This window comes from Melanotaenia boesemani, chromosome 14, assembly GCF_017639745.1.
Source record: "Melanotaenia boesemani isolate fMelBoe1 chromosome 14, fMelBoe1.pri, whole genome shotgun sequence".
In the NCBI taxonomy this organism is placed as follows: Eukaryota; Metazoa; Chordata; class Actinopteri; order Atheriniformes; family Melanotaeniidae; genus Melanotaenia; species Melanotaenia boesemani.
The window spans coordinates 5,347,191-5,367,599 of NC_055695.1; the positions used below are offsets into that span (position 1 = coordinate 5,347,191).

A 20,409-nucleotide genomic window follows, 5' to 3' on the forward strand; every position below is an offset into this window, starting at 1 on the left:
TTTTACGTCTTTATCTCTTTCCCCATTACTTTTCCTCTCTGTCAGTTGTACTGAATAAATGTACTTTCTTGGTATCTCTGTCTTTCAATCTCTCTCTTCTCAATACCTCAAACTGCCAGTGAACTGGATCCCTGCAGCAGAGCGTTCTCTCTCAGCAGCTATAAGCTAGCGCCTCGTCAAAGCATGATGCATTATTTATCCCAGATTACCCACAGAGGTTCAGTGGGGCTTTTGCTCCTCCTGCACTGACACAAGCAAAGAGAAGGGACTGAAGGGAATATAATGCAATCTAGGACAAAGCAATGTAAACAAAGACCGAGAGGATGGGGAATCACCCCTGATTAAAGTCTTTGCTGCATCTCTGCTGTGATGACGAGCCGATGTATTCATCTTCCATAATCTTTCTGTGTTTCAGGCCTTTCTTTGCAAAAATATGACATCACTTGTGATGGATGGTCTTGCTAAATTCAACATAAAATTAGAATTTTATTAGAATGTAGAGACACAAAAACACTGATATTTACAGCACAGCTGAGCCTGAATTTCATCACTTCAACAAATAAAACCATTCTGATTATGTGAAAGTGCTACAGGTGAATAACCTCAGACCTGTTTAACCCTTAAAACCTTAAGCTGCTTTCAGGTGGAGTTTTACAAGTAACTGAGATGGGAAATAAGCTGCAGTGGTACAGACAATAATGGTGACTTCGAGTGCAAAGTGTGGTTATAAACGCTGAAATACCATAGTATAAACAACTTAAAGTTAATATACACAGCGCAAAAAAGAGAACACACAGCCTAATAGACAATGTAGCATATCGACTTGAGAGTGTTTACATCCCAGCATACCTCATCATCAATACACCACAGCATAGGGCTGATATGCATCAGGAGGAGAGAGGCAACGTGAAGCAAACAAACAACATATTTACAGAATTGCCTGTATGTAATTCAAGCCTGCTTCTGCTGCAGAAGTGAAAGTGTACCAGCATATGCTGGTGGGGAGTCCAGGCTACATGAGAATACTCCAGAGCTTATCATCAAGTAATTAAAGATGCAATGCTCTCTGTTTTATTTAACATGTGCCACCACCCTGGTCACATTACTCTTAAGGTATGCAGTCCAGACCTGGAACTCTTAGCTTCTGACTTTTTTTTCAATACAACTTATTTAGTGAGCTTTCTCATTCTTTCTTCCTTCATGATTTCTTGCCCAATCATGGAAAGACTCTTAAGCTCAATGATTCAGACAGTGGGCAGCCAAGTGACAGGACTCTCTTTCTACCATTCAGATGTGGAGTGATCGTCCTCCCCTTTGCTTGGAGGATCACATCAAAATCTGATACATTTTCAGCCTGAGAAAGTAGGAAAATGTATCACATTTGGCATTTAAAGACACTGATACCAAAACCCTGCCCTTTATTTTGCTTTGACTGTGCGCCACGATTAAGGTCGGACATTGTTTGAATTTGAACGATTCCGATTCCGTATTTCCATATCAGTTCCTAACGCTTCTCGATTCTGATATTTTTAAGAGTCAGGGTAAAAAAAGTTTACATGTTTTAACCTCATCATTCCCATCTGGTTGTCAGTGACCTGGTCACCAATTTGTTCGATAAACTGTAAAACTTGTCTAATAACACTTTTGTCAAAATAGACACGCTGTACCTTATTAGAAAGCTTAGATTCTCTGTGATTGAGCCACATCATTTACATTAGAGTACTCCTAAACATCAAGACACCGTCAGTAAAAGAAACACTATGGCTAGCAACAAAGCTAACGGGACTTCCTACCTGTTTTGTGGCAATGACGTCACATTATCATCTATTCCATGATCAATTGTATTACTTTTCCACAGATGAGTCTAATGTTAAAAAAAATATCAAAAATAGTTTGCCACAAAATTATTCCAAGTTGTGTATTTTTCCAGTAAAGTCCTTTTGAATGTCTGTCTGCAAACTCCTTCTTCATATATAAAATCCGACTTGTGGTCTGATATCAATTTGACCTTTATCTAAACCTAGTGTTGTTGGGTACATTTGTATTCTTCTTTGTTGGTGTTCGCTGGCTTCGTCTTGCTGTCAGCAGACGGGGTTTCAAAATTAGGAATCGCTATTTAAATATTTGAATGATTCTGGGAGAATTGAAAAGTAAGTTCCAGTTCCAATCGATGCTCGATGCCCTAGCGTGGATTTCAGTGGACTGAAATGTTCCTTGACGGTAAGTAGAAGATTTTCAGGTCATGCAGACAAATTTGCAGCTCAAATAGTAACCAAGATTTAAAAAAAATTCCAAATGAGAATATTTTTTTAAATGGGTTAAAGATCTTGGTACCTAGCTCAATGAAGGACATGGTAGAACATCTTAAAACCCATTCACACCTTGTTTTTGTATTTTTTTTTTTTTTACATTTGACAGTATTTTATACAGTTTAAGGTTGTGCACAAATGACAAAGTTTGGTGTTTCTAAAATAATAAGGCAATGATAAAAATATATGTAATAAAGTCATTTAATGCAGCACACTGCAGTTGAATTTTGCAGCAATTTCCTGCTATATATGGACTTACAAACTTTGGGCTTATACCAACTTGGCAATTCTGCGTAATAAAGAAACCCACGCTAGCTTGGCTTTTTATGATTTGCTCCAAAAACGGATGTGAAGACACTAGAGAAGGAACTAACAGACAGATGTTTTTCTTACTAATGTGGGTCTCACGCAAAACATACTGAAGATCACTGATTTATGAAAAGCAGAACAAAGTTACAGCAGAGTGATGCAATGCAGGACTGAAGAACACAGCGATCATCAATGGCAGCTGCTAGACGGTGTACAGTAGATGTGAACAACAGAACCAATGAGCCGAAACGGTTCTCTGGTAGATCAATAGACAGATAGATCTAGATAGATCCATCTTTGTGTAACACTCCAGCACCTCCTCAGTTTCACTTTCCATCACAAGAGGGTTCATGTGTTGTGAACGACATGCTGCCGACCCACCCTGCAGGCCAGCACCACGCAGCTTGGAGCCAAACATCAGCGAAAACTGAGCAACAAAGGACAAAGTAAAAATATGAGGCCCTCGACAGGAAGGGCTAGAGTCATCTCTTTTTCCTGCAAAGGCTTTGGTTTTTCAGTACACTTGGCAACATGCAGCAGAAGTTTTATGAGTAATTGGTCAGTGTGATCTCCTGTGCTGTAAGCCTGCTGGTGCTAAAGCCTCAGGGTGAAGCCCTCATCTGGACGTTATTCAGAGGGCTGGCATAGGAATATGGATGGATCTGGACAACCTTAATGGAGCAAAAGGGAGGAGGGTTTTTGTCAAAAGTCTCCATCACTGAAAGTCTCCCAACCTCTACACAGCGTTACGGTTAGCAAGACAATAATGACTAAATGAGTCACTTAATGTCAGAGCAGCTTTTTATTCCCAAAGCTTCCCTTTTATAGGATAGTACCCTCTGCAGAATAAACTTTTACTTTTTATCTAACATACCTTTACATTTCTAATGTCAAATTTGAGTAACGTTGTCTTATGGGAGTTGCAATTTACCTTTGTCATCTGGTTTAGGCAACATTGAATTACGTGAGAGCTATTTATCCATGAGGGAAAATGCTAGCAAATCATTTTCCCTCATGGATTCATTTGTCCTTTGTAACTAGTAGAGAATCAAACAAGTGAGCAAATTTAAGTTTGAAATAGTGCCTTCTTGACTCCACTAACCAACATGTTGGAGTTTTTAGTAAATATTCAATGAATATTAGAATGAATTCAGTGCATTTGCACAACTTCCTTGCTCAAACAGAGAATGTGCCTATCAATATATTAATTACAATAACAATATAATAATTACAATAATATAATAAAGCACAGCTGCTGGCTGTAGGATTTCCATTTAGCATCATTATCAGGGAAATTATCAGCTTTAAATGGCCATAACTGACTTTTACACTTTATTTTTCATCATCTTCTTCAGAGTCTTTGTTTAATGCTTTTCTTTTATTCTTGTGTTACTGCCTGACTGGTATGAAGACTAAACAGCAGGACCAGTAATACCACATATAGCAGGGTACAGAACTGCTCAGTCTTCATTTTGTTTAGCTTTAATTTAAAAATGTGACACTGAATGAAAAATTGTGTAAGTATGAATTTCTCATGACAATAAAAAAAAAATGACAGTATCTTTTTGGCCATTTTTTTCACTAATTAAAATCAATACCATCTATCTTATGGAGTGAGCTGTTTAATAAATCTTGTCAGTAGTACTTGGGAATTGTTAGTTGGGAGTGAAAGCTTAAAGTAATGACACAAAGCTTTTTCAAAAAAAAGAAAAAAAAAAGAGGAAAACAATTGAAAACAATCTCTCTGCCCTCTGTTGATGCCACGGTCAAAAACAAGATTGAAACCATCAGCCAAACGTTTAGTTTCCTTTTACACTGCCAAGACAACCCTGAGTTGTAAGGACATGGACTCTTGCAGTGTCCCCATGTGTCTGGATCAGGATGTTGGAGGCTGATTCTTTTGGGTCCTGTGGATAAAAACAGCCATGCAGGCACATTTCCTGGATGCTGAATTGGGATGTGGGGAATTTGGGTGTCAGGGCAACACCTTGGGCTCTTTGATTCTTATTTTTCTTCAGATACTGTAAATAATTTCCTCTCTGTGTTGCTCAATCTGATGTTGTATTTGTACATCCATGTAGTAATATTGCGTCATAATCATCCATTATGCATCATCCTATAAAATCCAACAAGCATGTACATGGAGTTTCACTCATAGGAAGATAGGGAAATATGCTTTATACATTTCCATACATACCCATCTAAAAATCCCAAAATGCCAGCAGCACAAACTGTCTCAAATTGCCTTCTATAAAATCAAACAGCATGCAAGCTTTAAAAACCTCAAGTTCTTAAACTTGAGCCTGAAAAGTTCCCTTCCCTCCACACTAAGAAACTCTTTCCTGACCCCTTGTTCTCACAACACTGGCCCTTTGACTTTGCCCTGAGCTCAAACAGTCTTTTATAATCAGGAGGAAAATGCACTAAATACAGTCACACACAATCTCACAAATACAAGGACCTCTTAGCCAGCGCAGCATTCAGGATTCTGATGAACGCTTCCTGCTCCATCAGGCTCACTTCACTTCTGCATAATAGAGGCCAGGTCATTAATTAGCTTCTATTAAACTGTTGATGGGAGAAGAAAGGGATGAATGAGAGTGTGTCAGGGATGACTGCAGAGAGAGAGTGAGAGAGAGAGAAAGAAAGAGAGAGACACACACTCAGCCTGAGTGTTAGAAATATCAGCTCCCTGAAACCTTTTATGTCCTTCTGATTTCATGCAGATCAAGTTTTTATTCATAGTTGGGGGTGAGGAGGGAAATTAACTCAGCTGAATCTCCTACTTGTGTTGTTCTTCCAACTTTCCACATGTCAAGACAAACAAAACCACATTTGATTAACATACTCCCATGACTTTTTAATTACGCCAGTGTTTCATTCTGTATATAGCATCCACAGATTCCCCACGTTCACTGTGTTCTCTCATTACCAGTCTTTAAATATTTAACTAGGTTTAAATACTAAAACCTTTTCCTTAATGCCCATTTGATCTAGTTGATCCTATGTTGTAGGCCCAATAAAACACATCTCTATTAATTTTCATTCATTATTGCATAAATTGCTTTTTGAACCTCCTCTGTGCTCATTTATGGAGAGTTGAGGATCACCACCAACATTTGCCACTGGCAATTTTTTCAGATATGTACTAAAAACAGTTGGAATTAAAGGATAAACAGCTTCAACTGGTGGATGAAATAAATTTAGCCCATAAAGTTAAAAAAAAAAGAATAGTTTGGAGAACTATTTCTTTGTTGTTAGAGTATTCCTCTCATGTGTCATGTGAGTTATGCTAAACTGATAAACAGTTTCATCAAAATACAAGAGTATTTTTAAAAATATTGCAAAAATCCTCTGACATTGTTTTTCCTTAAATATGGAATCGATTCCATATTTATACACTTTTACTTCTGTTATTATATTATACTCTGTTATTTTTTAATTTATTGTTTTCACTGCTGCTTATTAACTTTTCTCCTTTTCCTGCCTTAAAAGTTGGATTTTCCTCTTGTGGGACAAACAAAGTTTAATCTTATCACTAAATAAAAATCTCTATTTGAAAATTAAAATTATAATAAAAGATATTTTCCTCATTTTGGAACTTTGTTCTTCTTTTCTTATTTGGTTTCAAGTACAGAAATCAAACCCTATTTAGCCTCATTTATGCTCTACTCAAAATGTGCATATGGAAGGAGTGTCTTTTGTGTCCTTAGTGTTAGTATTTTGTTCCTTTTTCAGAGAGCTTGCAAATGCATTCCCAGATACAGCGAAAGGAGCAGTACCACTGGAAGCTGTGGGGTACTGTTGAGAATTGTGGTGAATGTGCAACCAGTGAAAGGGAAAAAGAAAGAGAAGAGGCCCTGGTATATTTAATGGCCGCACATGCCACTGAAGTCTACTGTGCTGCCCATTTTATGTCTTTTTCTGACAAAGTGCATTAAATGATCTCCGCCACAGTCGCCATGTTTGTTATTGCCTGAAACTGCCACCAGAACTTGGAAGGGAACTCTAAACTTTGCATTGCATTTGGTGGATTTATAGCTGCAAAACATGCCAACAAAAAGGCTGCGTAAAAGTATGTGGATGGAGAATTTTTCTTTCACACTGTACTAAAATATATACGCAAAGCGAGCATAAATTAGCCTTTAGATTTACAGAATGAAATAGCTGGTTAAGGTCAGGAAACACATGTTCTATAGCAGAAATCATAAAATTTATCCTGTAGGTTTTTAGATTTGCTGATTCCCGTTAAATAGTTTTAACATAAACGACATGAACTGTGACTACTACTGTTCACAGTTTAGAAGAAGAATTGGTTTGGCATTAATCAGCAGTCTGATTACAAAGAAAGGAGTCAGACACACACCCCTTCACATGCATTGACCGACATTACTCATATTAAGTTTCTAAAATTGTAAAATGTAAATGCCTTTGTCTGGAGACTGGGCTGCTGCTTGACATTCTCTTCTCCAGTGTTGAGTAAATGCCACTAGAAATACCAAACTCCAGCATAAAAAAAGGCTTCATCAAAGATAATCCACATTAACTTCATTCTTATCGTTGATTTCTTGCTGCTACAATAAGATTGTTTCATGCAGAATGCTTTCCATTTGTCATATAACAGAAACTCTTTCAGACTTAGAGAAAATAGGTCTGATATTTAACACTTTTCTTCAATATTAACCAGACAGAACAAAATAAATGAGTTAAAACTGTAAAACATGATCATGTTACCATTAAAAAAGATGTGTTTATATCACACACATGCAGACAGGTTTCCATCCTAATAGCCTCGGGGCCTTGGTTACCCAGGAGACTTTTGGTATGTGACACTTTCTATTTTGTCTTCAGTTTAAAATGTGTGTGTGTGTGTGTGTGTGTGTGTGCTCGTGTCAAAGTCAGTCTGTCTGTAGGAGATAATGAGGTAGTGTGTGCTTCACCCAGCTAACCCCTGGACTTCACCATCAAGCCCTCTGAATTGGCAGAGAAAGTGGAAAACTGAGATGTTTTCAAACTATGTCATACTGCTTGACTCTGTTTTTAGGTTTGTTTCTGCTCATTTCTGCAGAAACTAATCCAAGGCACCACAAAGAGTTTCAAACATGTTCGTCAGACCTCAGCAATGACAAACTCAGAGTATAAGCAGGAAATACTGCTGCTCCACAGATGTGTATGTGTCTTTACCGGAGGCCGTCATAATGTAACGACATTAACTTGTTTCAATAAGGCGGAACTGCTTCGTTCTCAACTCACCTAACAGACTGTGAAAACACTGGAAATGACTTTCCAATGTGGGGGCTAAAATGACTTTTCCCATCATACAGCAACATTTGACAAGAGCAAGATGGCTGCAACTTGAAAAAAAAGAAAGCAAACAAAAGAAGTAACATGGTTTTGTTTATTGCATAAGTTTGGTAGGTGGATGTCTTAAAAATTTTTAAACTCATTACATTATAATACACTAGGAGCGCTTATAAATTAGATCCAAGGGTTGCGAAAGTGGCTCCAGCTACAGTAGCTAACTCTTTTCAGCGTCCTGTTTAAGGCTAGTTTGTCTCTGTTAATAACTAATGTTAGCATATTTCTTTATCATCTAATTCAGGTGAGAGCATCTCCAGACATTTTGAAAGATACTTTCAGACATTTCTAGGCTGAAAAGAATTTTCTGTTTTATGCAGAAATTGGTGATCACTGCTAATGGAGTCAGTTGAAAGTGTCTGCAAACAATAAAATCTTCTGACAACTTGACAACGGTACAACTTGAATTTGTCTGTATTTTAGGCTACAGGGAAGCTTGCCTTGATCAGTGCATCCAAATATGTCCACTGCACAGAGCAGAAGCTTTACCAGGCATAGTGAGACAAAATAATGGAAAACATACAGTTCAATGAGTTGAGGGTGTGCCACAGGAGAGCTGATGATTGGCCATGGGTGAGTGCAACAGCACTGCCAAGTTGTGCTGAATTGTTGTCAAGTCACACACCACAACAGGGGCTATTTTAATTGGACATTGCTCACTTTTTTCAGCACTCCTGTGGGACAGCTGCTGTATAACAAAACAAGAGGCTCTACTGTTTTAACTACTCCCCTCCACGTGTGATTGTTTGGGGGGAAAACACAATCCTTCTGCCACAGAGGGCCAGCAGTGCTCTGAATGGTTATTAGGAAAGAAATAAACTAATGTTTTACATGGCATGGAGATGTAGACGAGTGATAAAACACTGGATTAGGAAAGTATTTCATCCACATTAGAGTAACCCCCTCTTTTTCCTTAGTGTGGGTTACAGTTTGCACTGACATATATCTGTAATCTATCATTCCAAACTGGTAAAGTTCCAAAACAAATGAAAATTGCAAAAGTCATCCCACTGTAAAAAATGGACACAGACAGCTATTTACTAATTATAGGCCTGTTTCATTACTCCCTCAATTTTCCAAAATCTTAGATAAATTATTTAGTCACAGATTGGACAAATTCATTGATGAATATAAACTGCTTTCATAAATTCAATAAGGATTCAGATCACAAAGATCTACATCATTGGCAGTCGTGGAACTGGTAGAAGAAATCACTAGTGCCACTGACAAATAAAATTTGCAATTCGGGTGTTTGTTGACCTTGAAAAAGCATTTGATACAATAAATCATGACATATTTGAGTAACTGGAGCGTTATAGGGATGAGAGGAGTGGCTTTGCAATGGATAAAAAGTTATTAATGCAATAGACAACAATGCATAAAAATAGGTGACTTTCAGTCTTCATGCTTGGACATTGTGGTGTTCCTCAGGGGTCGGTACTGGGACCAAAACTTTTTATTTTATATATAAATGACATAAATTTCTGAAAAACTACAGTTTATTTTCTTTGCTGATGAGAGTTTATAGAGGAAATCTCCTCAGAATTGGATAAATTGAAAATGTGGTTTAATGTAAATAAACTGTCATTAAATTTGGACAAAACAAAATTTATGTTGTTTGGAAATTGTAAAGGGAACAGTGAAGTTAAAATGGTGATAGAGTGTAAAGAAATTAAGTTTCTGGGGGTGACAATCAACCAAAAGATCTGCTGGACGCTGCACATTCAACATGTTCAAGCCAAATTAAACAAAACTATTTCAGAGCTCAGTAAAGCTAAATATTTTTTGAATGTCAAAGCATTACACATTTTATACTGTTCACATATATTGCCATAGTTAAATTACTGTGTGGAAATTTGGGCCAGCACCTACAAATCCTCACTCTGACCTTTATGCACACTCCAGAAAAGAGCCAGTAGGATGGTTCATAAAGTGGGATTTAGGGACCACACTAATGAGCTATTTATAAACTCCTGCTTATTAAAACTCCCAGATCTGGTAGAATTTAAATCAGCACAGTTAATGTATAAAGCCAGCAAACAAACAACTACCAGATAACAAACAGAAACCTTCTACCAATAGAGACGGGGGATATAATTACACGGCAAACCTTAACTTCAGAAACAGGAGCGTAGAAACAACCCAGACTGATGATTTGCACTAAGTACATGGGTAGTTACTTTTTTCTTGGTCCTTGTGTTGCATTCTGGTTAGTTGTTGTTTGGGTTGGAAACAACTATAACATTATTAGATTACATACACATGCAGTGTGTATGTGCGTATATATGTATGTGTGTGTGTATATATATATATATATATATATATATATGCGTGTGTGGGTGTATGTAAGTTTGTGTATATATGTATGTATTTATGTATATATGTACATAATTATACTTTCTCCTTTCTTAAATCCATAAGATTTGGAAAACAGGATGATTGTAAAGTATAATTATTAATGATGGGTGAAGGGGTAGGAACAATTACCCTTTTCGGACATGTGAATTGGGTACAGTTATATTGTTAGGTGTCTATATGTATGTTTTGGTGAAATGAATTTGACCTGTCTGAAATAAACATAAACATATTTGATTATATTTTTAATGTGATATAATCACATTATAAATAAATAATTGTATTATAATTATTTCTATTGATTTGTAAACTTCAAAATAAATTTGAAAATGAAAAATATTGTACATTTATTATATATTACATTTACATTTGATCATTTTATTTATATTTTATTTTGTTATTCTCTTTATTCTATTTTCATTAGTTCACATATTCCATTTAATTTACATATTACACGTTTAAAAATTAACATCCAAATCATAATGACTACAAAATCACAAAACATTTAATCCCAAGTATGTGGAACAGAAAAATCCGGTATTTCACATTATGATCTGAGAAACTTGTCAAGATCTAGAAGTTATTCAAAAATGCACATACATGTACAATTTCCACATGTGTGTAGTAATCCTGGACATCTGAACTGACTCACCTCATTATACAAACTATTTGTTTTACTATTAAATAAGAAAAATATGAAAGATATAACTAGTTGTCTATTCTGCCTCAAAAAAGTTTTATAATAAACATAAAAAACTTATGTGGAAAAATAAACTGCAGTTACTTGAATTAAAAAAATTGTAGTTATGTCTTGTGTCTTATTTTCACGTTTCTAAAATTCGTCCTGGGGACCAGACAGGACCCTCTGGGGGGCTGATTTTGACCCTTGGGCCACATGTTTGATACTGCTGCTGTAAATCAAAAGTTTATGGCTGATTCCGCTCGTGGCTTATTGAGTTTATTTTTAGGTAAAATGTGAAATATTTCAAAAGATTTCAAACAATGGGGTTTCTGTGATAGAAAACATAACTTTTATTATCTTGCTTAATGATGGTTTGTTATGAAAATGAAATTGTTTCCAAACATATTTCCATATTAGACGATTCTCTCCATTTTCTGGAGTGTAAAAGACTTGGTGATCACGGCTAATCAAGCCTATTGAAAATGTCTGCAAAGAATAAAATCATTACATATTATCATCAGTGTGTAAGCTCAGTCTAAACTTGATACAGAGATACTAGCTCCACTTACCAATCAAATACCTGATTGTTTTATTGTTAATTAATTGGACATTTTATATCTCACAGGTCAAATTTCTGATTTGATTACTGAAGAGACACAACAATGTACATGTATTTGTGTGACACACAGTTGTTCTCTGTCTCACCTTCTTCTTGGACTTGAAGACATTGCAACGGAAGACGTTGCTTTGTCCATCTCTGGCGATGTAGCTGAAGATCTTCAGATCCTGGGAGTCATGTGACACGTAAAATATCCTGAAAGAACACAAAATAGGTCAGAAATGTTTAAAAAATTTGCACAGCATGACTGAAAACTGCAGCAGAGGTTGGTGGTGTGTTCAAATGTATCTCGAAACATAAAATAGTCTCTTGGATCGTTTCTCTTGATAACAAAAATAACCCAAAGTACGAAGACCGAAGTCTGAAAAAAAGATTTGATAAAATTTTGCAGAAATTGATATTTAAATAAAACATCAAGAAAAGGCTTTCTTATAGATTTTATTTCTTCTATCGAAGGCAGTTTGGAAAAGTTGGGTTTAGTGACTTTAGAATAAAGGTCAACTTTACCGAAATATAAATAAACCATGCCCAAATATTCCTGCCCGTTTCACTGTGCAGAGGAGAAACGAGACGCTAATACAATAAAAACAAAAATATCACATGTGAACCAAGATGCTGGGAAACTACGTTTGAAACCAAACTTAATACAATTCTACTGGAGAGGAAAGATTATATGAAAAATAAAAGGGAATAGATAAACAATATCATGCAGAGCAGGTAAATAGAAGAAGAAAAGAAGTAGAGCAAAAGGGAGAGCGGAGGAGAAAATAAACAGAACCCTGCTGGGAGAGAGCTGCATGCATTAAGCTCGACGCTGCATTCATGAAGACATAGGAACACTGGAGAGATAACGCACTGCAGAGGGAAAAGTAGAGATAATAACAGGACCAAAAATCTCTGCAAATTGTCATATTTAGATAAAAGACTGCATTTTGATTTTTCTTTTTACAGTAGAAGATAAAGAAACTCTTCACTACAAACTTGCTTTATGTGCCTTAAGGCTTCATAAACCCGGCAGTTTTGTTGACAATCCAACCCCGTCTTTAAGAAACATGGTCAACACCAAAACAATAATCGCTGGATTGAACATGTTAAGCTTATTTGTTTGCTGTTTCCACATAGGGACCAGAAGTAATAGTCACTGTTTTTCAACAGCGCCTCAACATAACGAGATCATAATGACTTCCAGCACTGTTGTGAAGGAATTTCTCACATTCAGAGGTAACATCCCACAAGTGACTGAGCTTCACACTCACATTTTATGGATGTCTGGATATGATGTGCTGTCTGATGGCTCCAAGGTCAGATTTTACATAAAAATAAAAGGGTGGAAGGAAATGCAAAAATCTCAGGCAGAACCTTTACTTCATCTATCCAGCAATAAAAAACCACAAACCCAAGCTTACATTGTTGTTGAAATATAAACTTGTACAATGTCTAACCTTCAAGCAAAATATTGCAATAAATAATTAGCCCTTCTATGATCAATTTATCACTAATCAACTTCACTTGGAGAAGCTGCAGTACACATAGGGAACCGTTGCATGCACAGGTGAAAGAAGAAAACTACACCAAACAGAAAAAAAGACCCCAGCTAAAATTTGGCAAGGAATAAAAACATGTCTATACGCGTTTGTGTCATTTAGCTTACATGGCAGATATGGTATGGCTGCAGCAGAACATGAGGAAGCAATGAGGTGATCTCATTAAGAACAAGCATAAACCAGTGGAAAATAATGTAGAAATAAGACAATTCATCTGCGATGGACTGGTGACCTGTCCAGGGTGTACCCTGCCTCTCACCTGCTAAGTGCTGGGTTAGGCTCCAGCTGCCCCGTGACCCTTCACTGGATAAAGTGGTATAGATAATGGATAGATGGATGGATGACATTTCATATAGTAATATAGCTGATTTCATATAGATAACAATAATCTTAAATAACTAAGAAAGAATATTTCTGCTTACAGCAGCAAACAGGTTGTTCTTATTGTCACCTTAAGTTTAATATGGCAGATAACGTACTTGTGCAGGAATTCTGCAAATATGCTTCAAACTTCCTTTAACATGGGCTTTCATCTTTGTAACTCTGCAAAAAGCTTTAATTCTCACTAAGGAGAAGCAGGGGACACAAAAACATAATGTGACCTCTTTAATTGTTGCTGTGAAGCATTGAAATTCACCCCATCCTTGCTCGCATTTTAACTGGGCTGTAAAAACTCTAATTAGAGTACAAATCTTTTCCTGAATAAACAGCGCAGTGTGTGATTGGATTCTGATGTAATACCACGACGAAGCCTCTAACTGTGTCGCTTAATACAATGAACTTAAAATATCAAGTTACAGCAGAATACCTCAGGCAGAACAGCTTTGTAATTAGGCGATTAGTGCCATAATAAGGGGTCTGCTATATGATGCTTGCCGTAATTCATCACACTGAGACAATGAACAACCAGGCAGGAGAAAGAAATTAACGGGAGATTCTTCAAATTATAATACTGTCTCCGTTAAAAAGCGAGTGTGAGTGGGTTACCATGCATGAAGGTTTTTGTGTGTAAGGGTGTATGTGTCATTGTAATCAAGGGGGTCTCATATATACACTTGGTGACATTTCAGTGGCATTTGTTTCGGCCTATTTTCCTGAAACCAGACTCGCTGAGGGAATGTGGTATGGACGGTGTTCTTTGTCAACCATCCTCAATAGACTCTCAAAATACCAGACAAAGATATCAGCAGTGACTTATATAATCACACAGTTGACACCACACACAGTTGGAGAGTTTCTGCCTGATTTCTGATCAAGAGGCTGGGAAAAAGGTTTCAATAAGTCAAGATGCTAGATTAAATCTACATCATACAACATGCTATCTTTTATTTATTTGGCTACTTATTTGTTGATTTATAACTATCTAAATGATCAAAATAGAGCTGCATTTTTGCAGAAAGGAAGAACTGAATATAATTTTATGAAATACAGAAACAGGGTCGGAACACCTACAACCCTGCAGGTTTCCATGTAGTGTGATGGAATCATAATAACATAAGTTGGCCTTCGTGTTTTCTTATAAATTCTTCATCAACCCATTTAATCATGACAACACTACCAACCAACTCAAGACAGTTGGGGCTAAAATCAAACCAGGAGGCGGGTGTGCAAGGTGATTGATTTTTATGTCACATTTCATTGATAAATTTACTGCATAGCTTAACAGCCAGAACATGCATTAGTTTAAATCCCAGAACAATGCATTTGTTACAGTCAAGGCCCCCAAAAACTGTAGAACAACAAATATTTCTAGATTTTATCATCATTATATTCCCGTTTGCCTGTAAAAAAAAAAAATAAAACACTGGCATGTATGTTTTACAAAGCATTAAAAGGTCGTAAATTCCCGTTTGACACTTTTTTTTTTTATTTCCGCAGCTATACTTGTGAGGAGGTGTGAGGGGGACATTAATCATTGCACGCCCACTTTCACATCAGATTTTAACCTCACATTTTCTTTAAGTTCATCTTTTCTAATTTGCTGTTTTTTTAATGTATGGGTTAAATTTAGGCTTTTTAGGTACAAAAAACACGTTATTTTGCCATCACTCTGCTACAATCCAGTTACCAACAACAAAATAATGGCCAAGGTGGGCAGGAGTCCCAACCGTTTTTTTCCTCCATCATCAGCACTCTGAACTTAAGCTTTGAGGATGACCAGCACAAAACTAGAAGCACCACTGAAACTGTATTCAGTGTGAAGGCCCATTTATGCTCCCTTACGTATGTAAATAGCTACGTCCAATATCAGACATTGTCATACGTGGCCGTCTTCATACTTCTATGCGTCTTTTACGTTGTCATGGTTGTTAAGTCAATTCCTCCACTAGTGGGCAGTGGTGAGTTCAGAGTCCGACTTTAGCTTCAGACACCGGTTGGCGGTGGTGATGCGCCCGTATTAAGGTTTCCAACTGCCCAACATGCCCTAAACAATCACATCGTTTTTCTTCAAAAGCTTGTGCAATTTCTACAGTTGTTGTCTTCATTTTTCTTCTGTTTTTTCCTTTCCTTCCTGTTCTTCTCAGGTTTGTTCCTTTTGCTGGTTACATGCCAGCTACTCTGCTTAGCACTGACCCTGCCATTTCTGGTGGAAATGCTCCGTCTTCTGCGTCGAGGGACGGATAGCTAACCTTAGTGAAAATGGACAAACCGACGCAGGAGATGGATGAAACTGTCCATCAGTCTCCAGCACTCATGATAACATTTAATGAGCTTTCATTGCTACATATAAAATATAACTTTGAAAATGTTGATGTGAAATAAAAATTATTTATTTTGACAATAGATTTATTTTTGTATTTTCACCGTTACAGCTTTTCCTGTTGTTAGACATGTACATTTTCAGTCTATTTCTGTAATCTTATTTGCATTTTCCCAAATTTAAAAAAATACAGGAAGGACAAAACTGAAATTATGCAGAAAAAAAACTAATATTACAGATTTTTTACAGTGTATGTTTATGTTTTCCAACAAATGTTGTATTGCAGCCATACAGTTTTATTTGAGAGAAATATGGCGTTCCTCCCTCTTCAGCCACATAAACTGTGCCCCAAATCTGTCAGGGAGAATGGGTATTTGCCATTTTTAACCAGAGATTGCCCAATTTCTCCTGTTTTTATCAGAAAATTGAGACTTTGTCATCACAGGAGGATTTAAATGATGATCTCTTCTAAAAATGAGGCAACAGTTCCAAGAGCAAAACAAGGCGACTGGCATGACAAAGGCAGATGATGGCCCACATAGAACAGCTCCCACGCCTCAGTATAGTGATGTTGAGAGGTACAGGGCGGGTGGAGTGTTTGCAATTTCTGTCAGAATCTTGTCCAAAATTAACAAAAACTACACATGAACAGTCACAGTCTGAAGCATGTATAGAAACGATAGAAACTCACAATTAAAAAACAATTCTTACTGAAGGAGAGATAGCTTGATGCTATTAGCACATCAGGAGAATAAAGCAGTTTTAGGAGCAAACAGAGTCACATTTATCAAACTGTGTCATCTAATTAAGGAAAACTGACCACTCCACTTCAGCCGAACCTTTAAATCATCTCCCCTTTTTATCTCTTCATAAGTGCCTCTTTTAACCCTTGATTCCCAGTCACTGTTAAAAATAATCTGAAGCAGGGAACATAATCTTGTGTTTTTTTTTCTAATTTATTTGCTTTAAAGTGTGTTTTTTGGAGACAAATTTTCAGCAAAGACAGAAAACAACACTGCCAGACTAGTGAAGCTCTACTGAGCGAGTGAAAGTGAGCTTAGCTGACTGGCTTAGCTGACAAATCCCGAGACGCTACTAAGATGACGGCTCAGATACATCTCTATCTGCTGTCTCTCAACAGCTGTCAAGCATCCAGGTGGAGATGCATGGGATAGATGAGATCTTGGGATAAGAGAAGCAGGCCTGACATGAATGCTGGTTAAGAGCAAAATAAATCCGACTGCAAACATTGCCAGCAGCCAACTTCTTCATCTTGTCAAGAGGTTTTTCTTTTTATTTAAACGTACAATCTTCAACATTTCCACATGACTGAATATTACTTTCTATCCTTTGTCGCCAACTAAAGCAACAGCAGCAAGTCAGGTAATGCATTTGACTGGAACAATTTTACCAAAAATATTAGGATGTTCACTTTTCGACTTCTAAAATCTGGCCGACATAGTAAAGGAAAACTTTAGTCTGTACTTAAAGGAACATTTTGTCTGCAGTCAGCAAACACAGCAGATAAACAGCAAAGATGGCAAAAACTGAGGGGAAAGATGGATGATAAAACATGTTGGGGGAACTCTTCTGCCAAATTAAAATCTTTGCAAGCTCTGCAGCAGAACTGATCGATTGCAATCGATTTTTAATTTCAGATCATCATCGGATTAAATCAGAACACTCCAGGACAAAACATATCTTTAAATTAAATCTTACCATTCAGTTCTTGGAAACATCAACAGTGAATGACTTTTACATCAGCAAGTTAGGATAAAACGGTCTCTTTTAAATACTTGCACAGGAAAAATGGGGATATGAACAGTCCAGTCTATTTCAATAGGAACTTTTCTAATAAACCAGAGAGTAAATTACTCCATTACTCTATATTTTGAGGTATTTCACAACTGATGGGTATTTTATAGGCATGTTTATTGACTGAATATATATTAAGCTTCGTTTAATTTGATTACAAGCAGACTCCAGTAGGGTGTAAACGGTTTTCATGATTGTAAATTCTTGTTTGGGGAAATATAGTTTACAACACTTAACAGCAGGTAATAAAGTATGATGGAAAAATCTGATAGTAAAAATCACTTTCTGTTTGTACCCTCTTAAAAAAGCTATAGTAGAAAAAAGAAAACCTTTATTTGACAGAACCTAACACTTCTCACTACTCCTAAACCTGCTGTAATTGTATCTGACAGAAGTTGGTCATTTATTGATGGTAATTTACATGATCTTGTGGTGGCTGTAACTGCATGTATGGTAGTTAAATTTCATGCCTATCTATCCATCATTCCATGAAATGTTTTTGTACTGCTTATTCTGGGTTCTGTTACAGGAACTGCAGCTTAAGACTTTTCTTTTCCTGGCCACTTCTTCCAGCTCATCTTGGGGGGATCATGAGGCATTTCCAGGCTTAGCAACAGTCTCTCAAGTGTGTCCTGGAGACCTGTCCTCCCAGTGGAATATGTTTAGAACACCTCACCAGGGAGGCATCCAGAAGGCATCCTAACCAGAACCCTGATCCACCTCATCTGGCTCCTCTCAATGCGAAGGAGCAGTGGGTCTAGTCTGAGCCCTCGTGAATAACCGAGCTTCTTAACTTTAGGGTAAAAAGCTTAAAGTGAAACCCAGACACTTTAATTTAATGCCAAGGGGTAGGGTTACCATGATTTGTGACAAACAAAAACAAACATACAGTTTGAAGTTTGATGTGCTACACATTAACATTAACATTAACCCCGCCCTTAATGCTTACACTGCATCTTTCAACATGGCGTTCATTAAAATGCAGTCTGCCAGATGTTAGAAGTTCAACATCTCCACATTTACAGCTGGTTTCATTAAGCAACAGCAAAAGGCCTGCAAATGTAGCACAATGGAGTGTGAATAGTGATGGAAATGGGAAATTTAATTCAGACAGTTGCATATAGATTTATGCAGACAAATCTGAAGATTATATATAATAATGGTGATCATTTAATACAAATGCAACCAGCTGGTTATGTAATAAATTTGACAGGCTCATTGATAAGAAATCCCTGCAAAGAAAGACTACAGGGTTCAGTGAGACAGAAAAAGCAGAGGATTAGGAGAACCCAGGCAGCAAGTGAAATGGGCAGAAAGGTTTTGTTGACTGTGAAGAAGGTGATAGCAAGACTCATGTGGAAATCTTAAATGACTTGTGGAGCAATGAGAATAAGAAAAAACTTGTTTATCAGGTAAGCTGCCAGTTTAACATCAGTGGTGCATTAGGAGTGGGAGACACACCTTGATCTGGTGATATTTAACCTGTTACAGTCTTTATTTGCACAACCAGACAGGAAGCCAGTTTCTGTAAAGTGGCACAGAAATAAATCGGGATTAAACCCAGCTACTCACCCTGGCATTCATTAACTTCTGACGGGCAGTGTAATGCAGCATTAACTTGATTTCCAATCACCGCACACTCACTCACACTCAGCTAACCCTGTTAATAAGCCCGTCTTGTTAACAGGCTGAGTCTATCGTGCAGGGTGCTGTGATGTGATGTTTGAGTAATGAAGTGGGCTTGCTGTAGAAAGCCTCGCTCATTTTTCCTTTGATAAGTCCCGGCCTGTGCCACACAGCTGCTATAAATCAAAACCTAAGACGCAACGCAGCTCACACACACTTATCATCGGGAATCGGAGAGTTAGTGGAGATCAATGCCAAAATGTGCTGGTGCCAGATTGGGTTTTACATGTCTGGGTTTGCTTGTTGCAGCATGATGTGCAGGAAGTACATCCCAAAACATCGGTATTAAATACCATCAACTATATTTAGCTTCATTTTCCTGGAAACCTAAAAACGCTTGAGTAACATGAGACAAACATAAATCAGCCACTACTTTATGACTGACTGGCTAATACAGAGAAGGTCCTTCTTCTGGTGCCCTCACCTGTTAAAGCCACTATGTTAGTCAGATCCAGAGTACTGTATTATCTTTTAAGAACATAACACAAGAGATGCTGTGCAGAATGAAATTACATTGCATCAAGCCACCACAAAAGCTTGTAAGAAATGTTCTAAGAAAAAAGTAACCGGGTATAAAAGGAGTCAAACAAATGGAATTAAAATACAAATAACATTAAAACAGAAATGGATATCTATATAGTGTAAATAGTGGATGCTAGTGCTTGGTATGACCTCATATTGCTATGAACTGCTGTGCATTACTGACTTCTCATATTGTTCAGGAGTGGCTACATGGTCTGAAAACTGCAATGTACATTGTTTTTTAACACTTTTCTATCAGAAGGAGCATTAACTTATCAGTTTAAGGTGCATTATCTTTAGTACTGGATCATACACAGAGCAGGCCATGAACTAATAAGCTAATGAACTTTGGCTGGAGAGGACCACTTTTGGTAAATGCTGAGCCCTGAAGCCTGGGAACATCCCACAAGCGCTGCACGTGACCCACAGTGTAAAACATACAGTGTGGATCAGGTGCAGTATTGGTTTTAAAATAATATATTTAGTCGATATAACTTCATTTTAATCTA

At 37.2% G+C, this 20,409-nt stretch overlaps 1 protein-coding gene across 4 annotated transcripts in view; it reads right to left on the bottom strand.

The window, feature by feature from the left end:
• The window catches only part of LOC121652732 (carboxyl-terminal PDZ ligand of neuronal nitric oxide synthase protein-like), a 196,756-nt gene that overhangs the window by 79,950 nt on the left and 96,397 nt on the right, over positions 1-20,409 (bottom strand). For all 4 annotated transcript variants that reach the window (XM_042005671.1, XM_042005672.1, XM_042005674.1 and 1 more), the window contains exon 5: positions 11,719-11,827. In XM_042005671.1, coding sequence (XP_041861605.1) covers positions 11,719-11,827 — 109 coding nt within the window. The remainder of the gene's footprint in view (positions 1-11,718; positions 11,828-20,409) is intronic.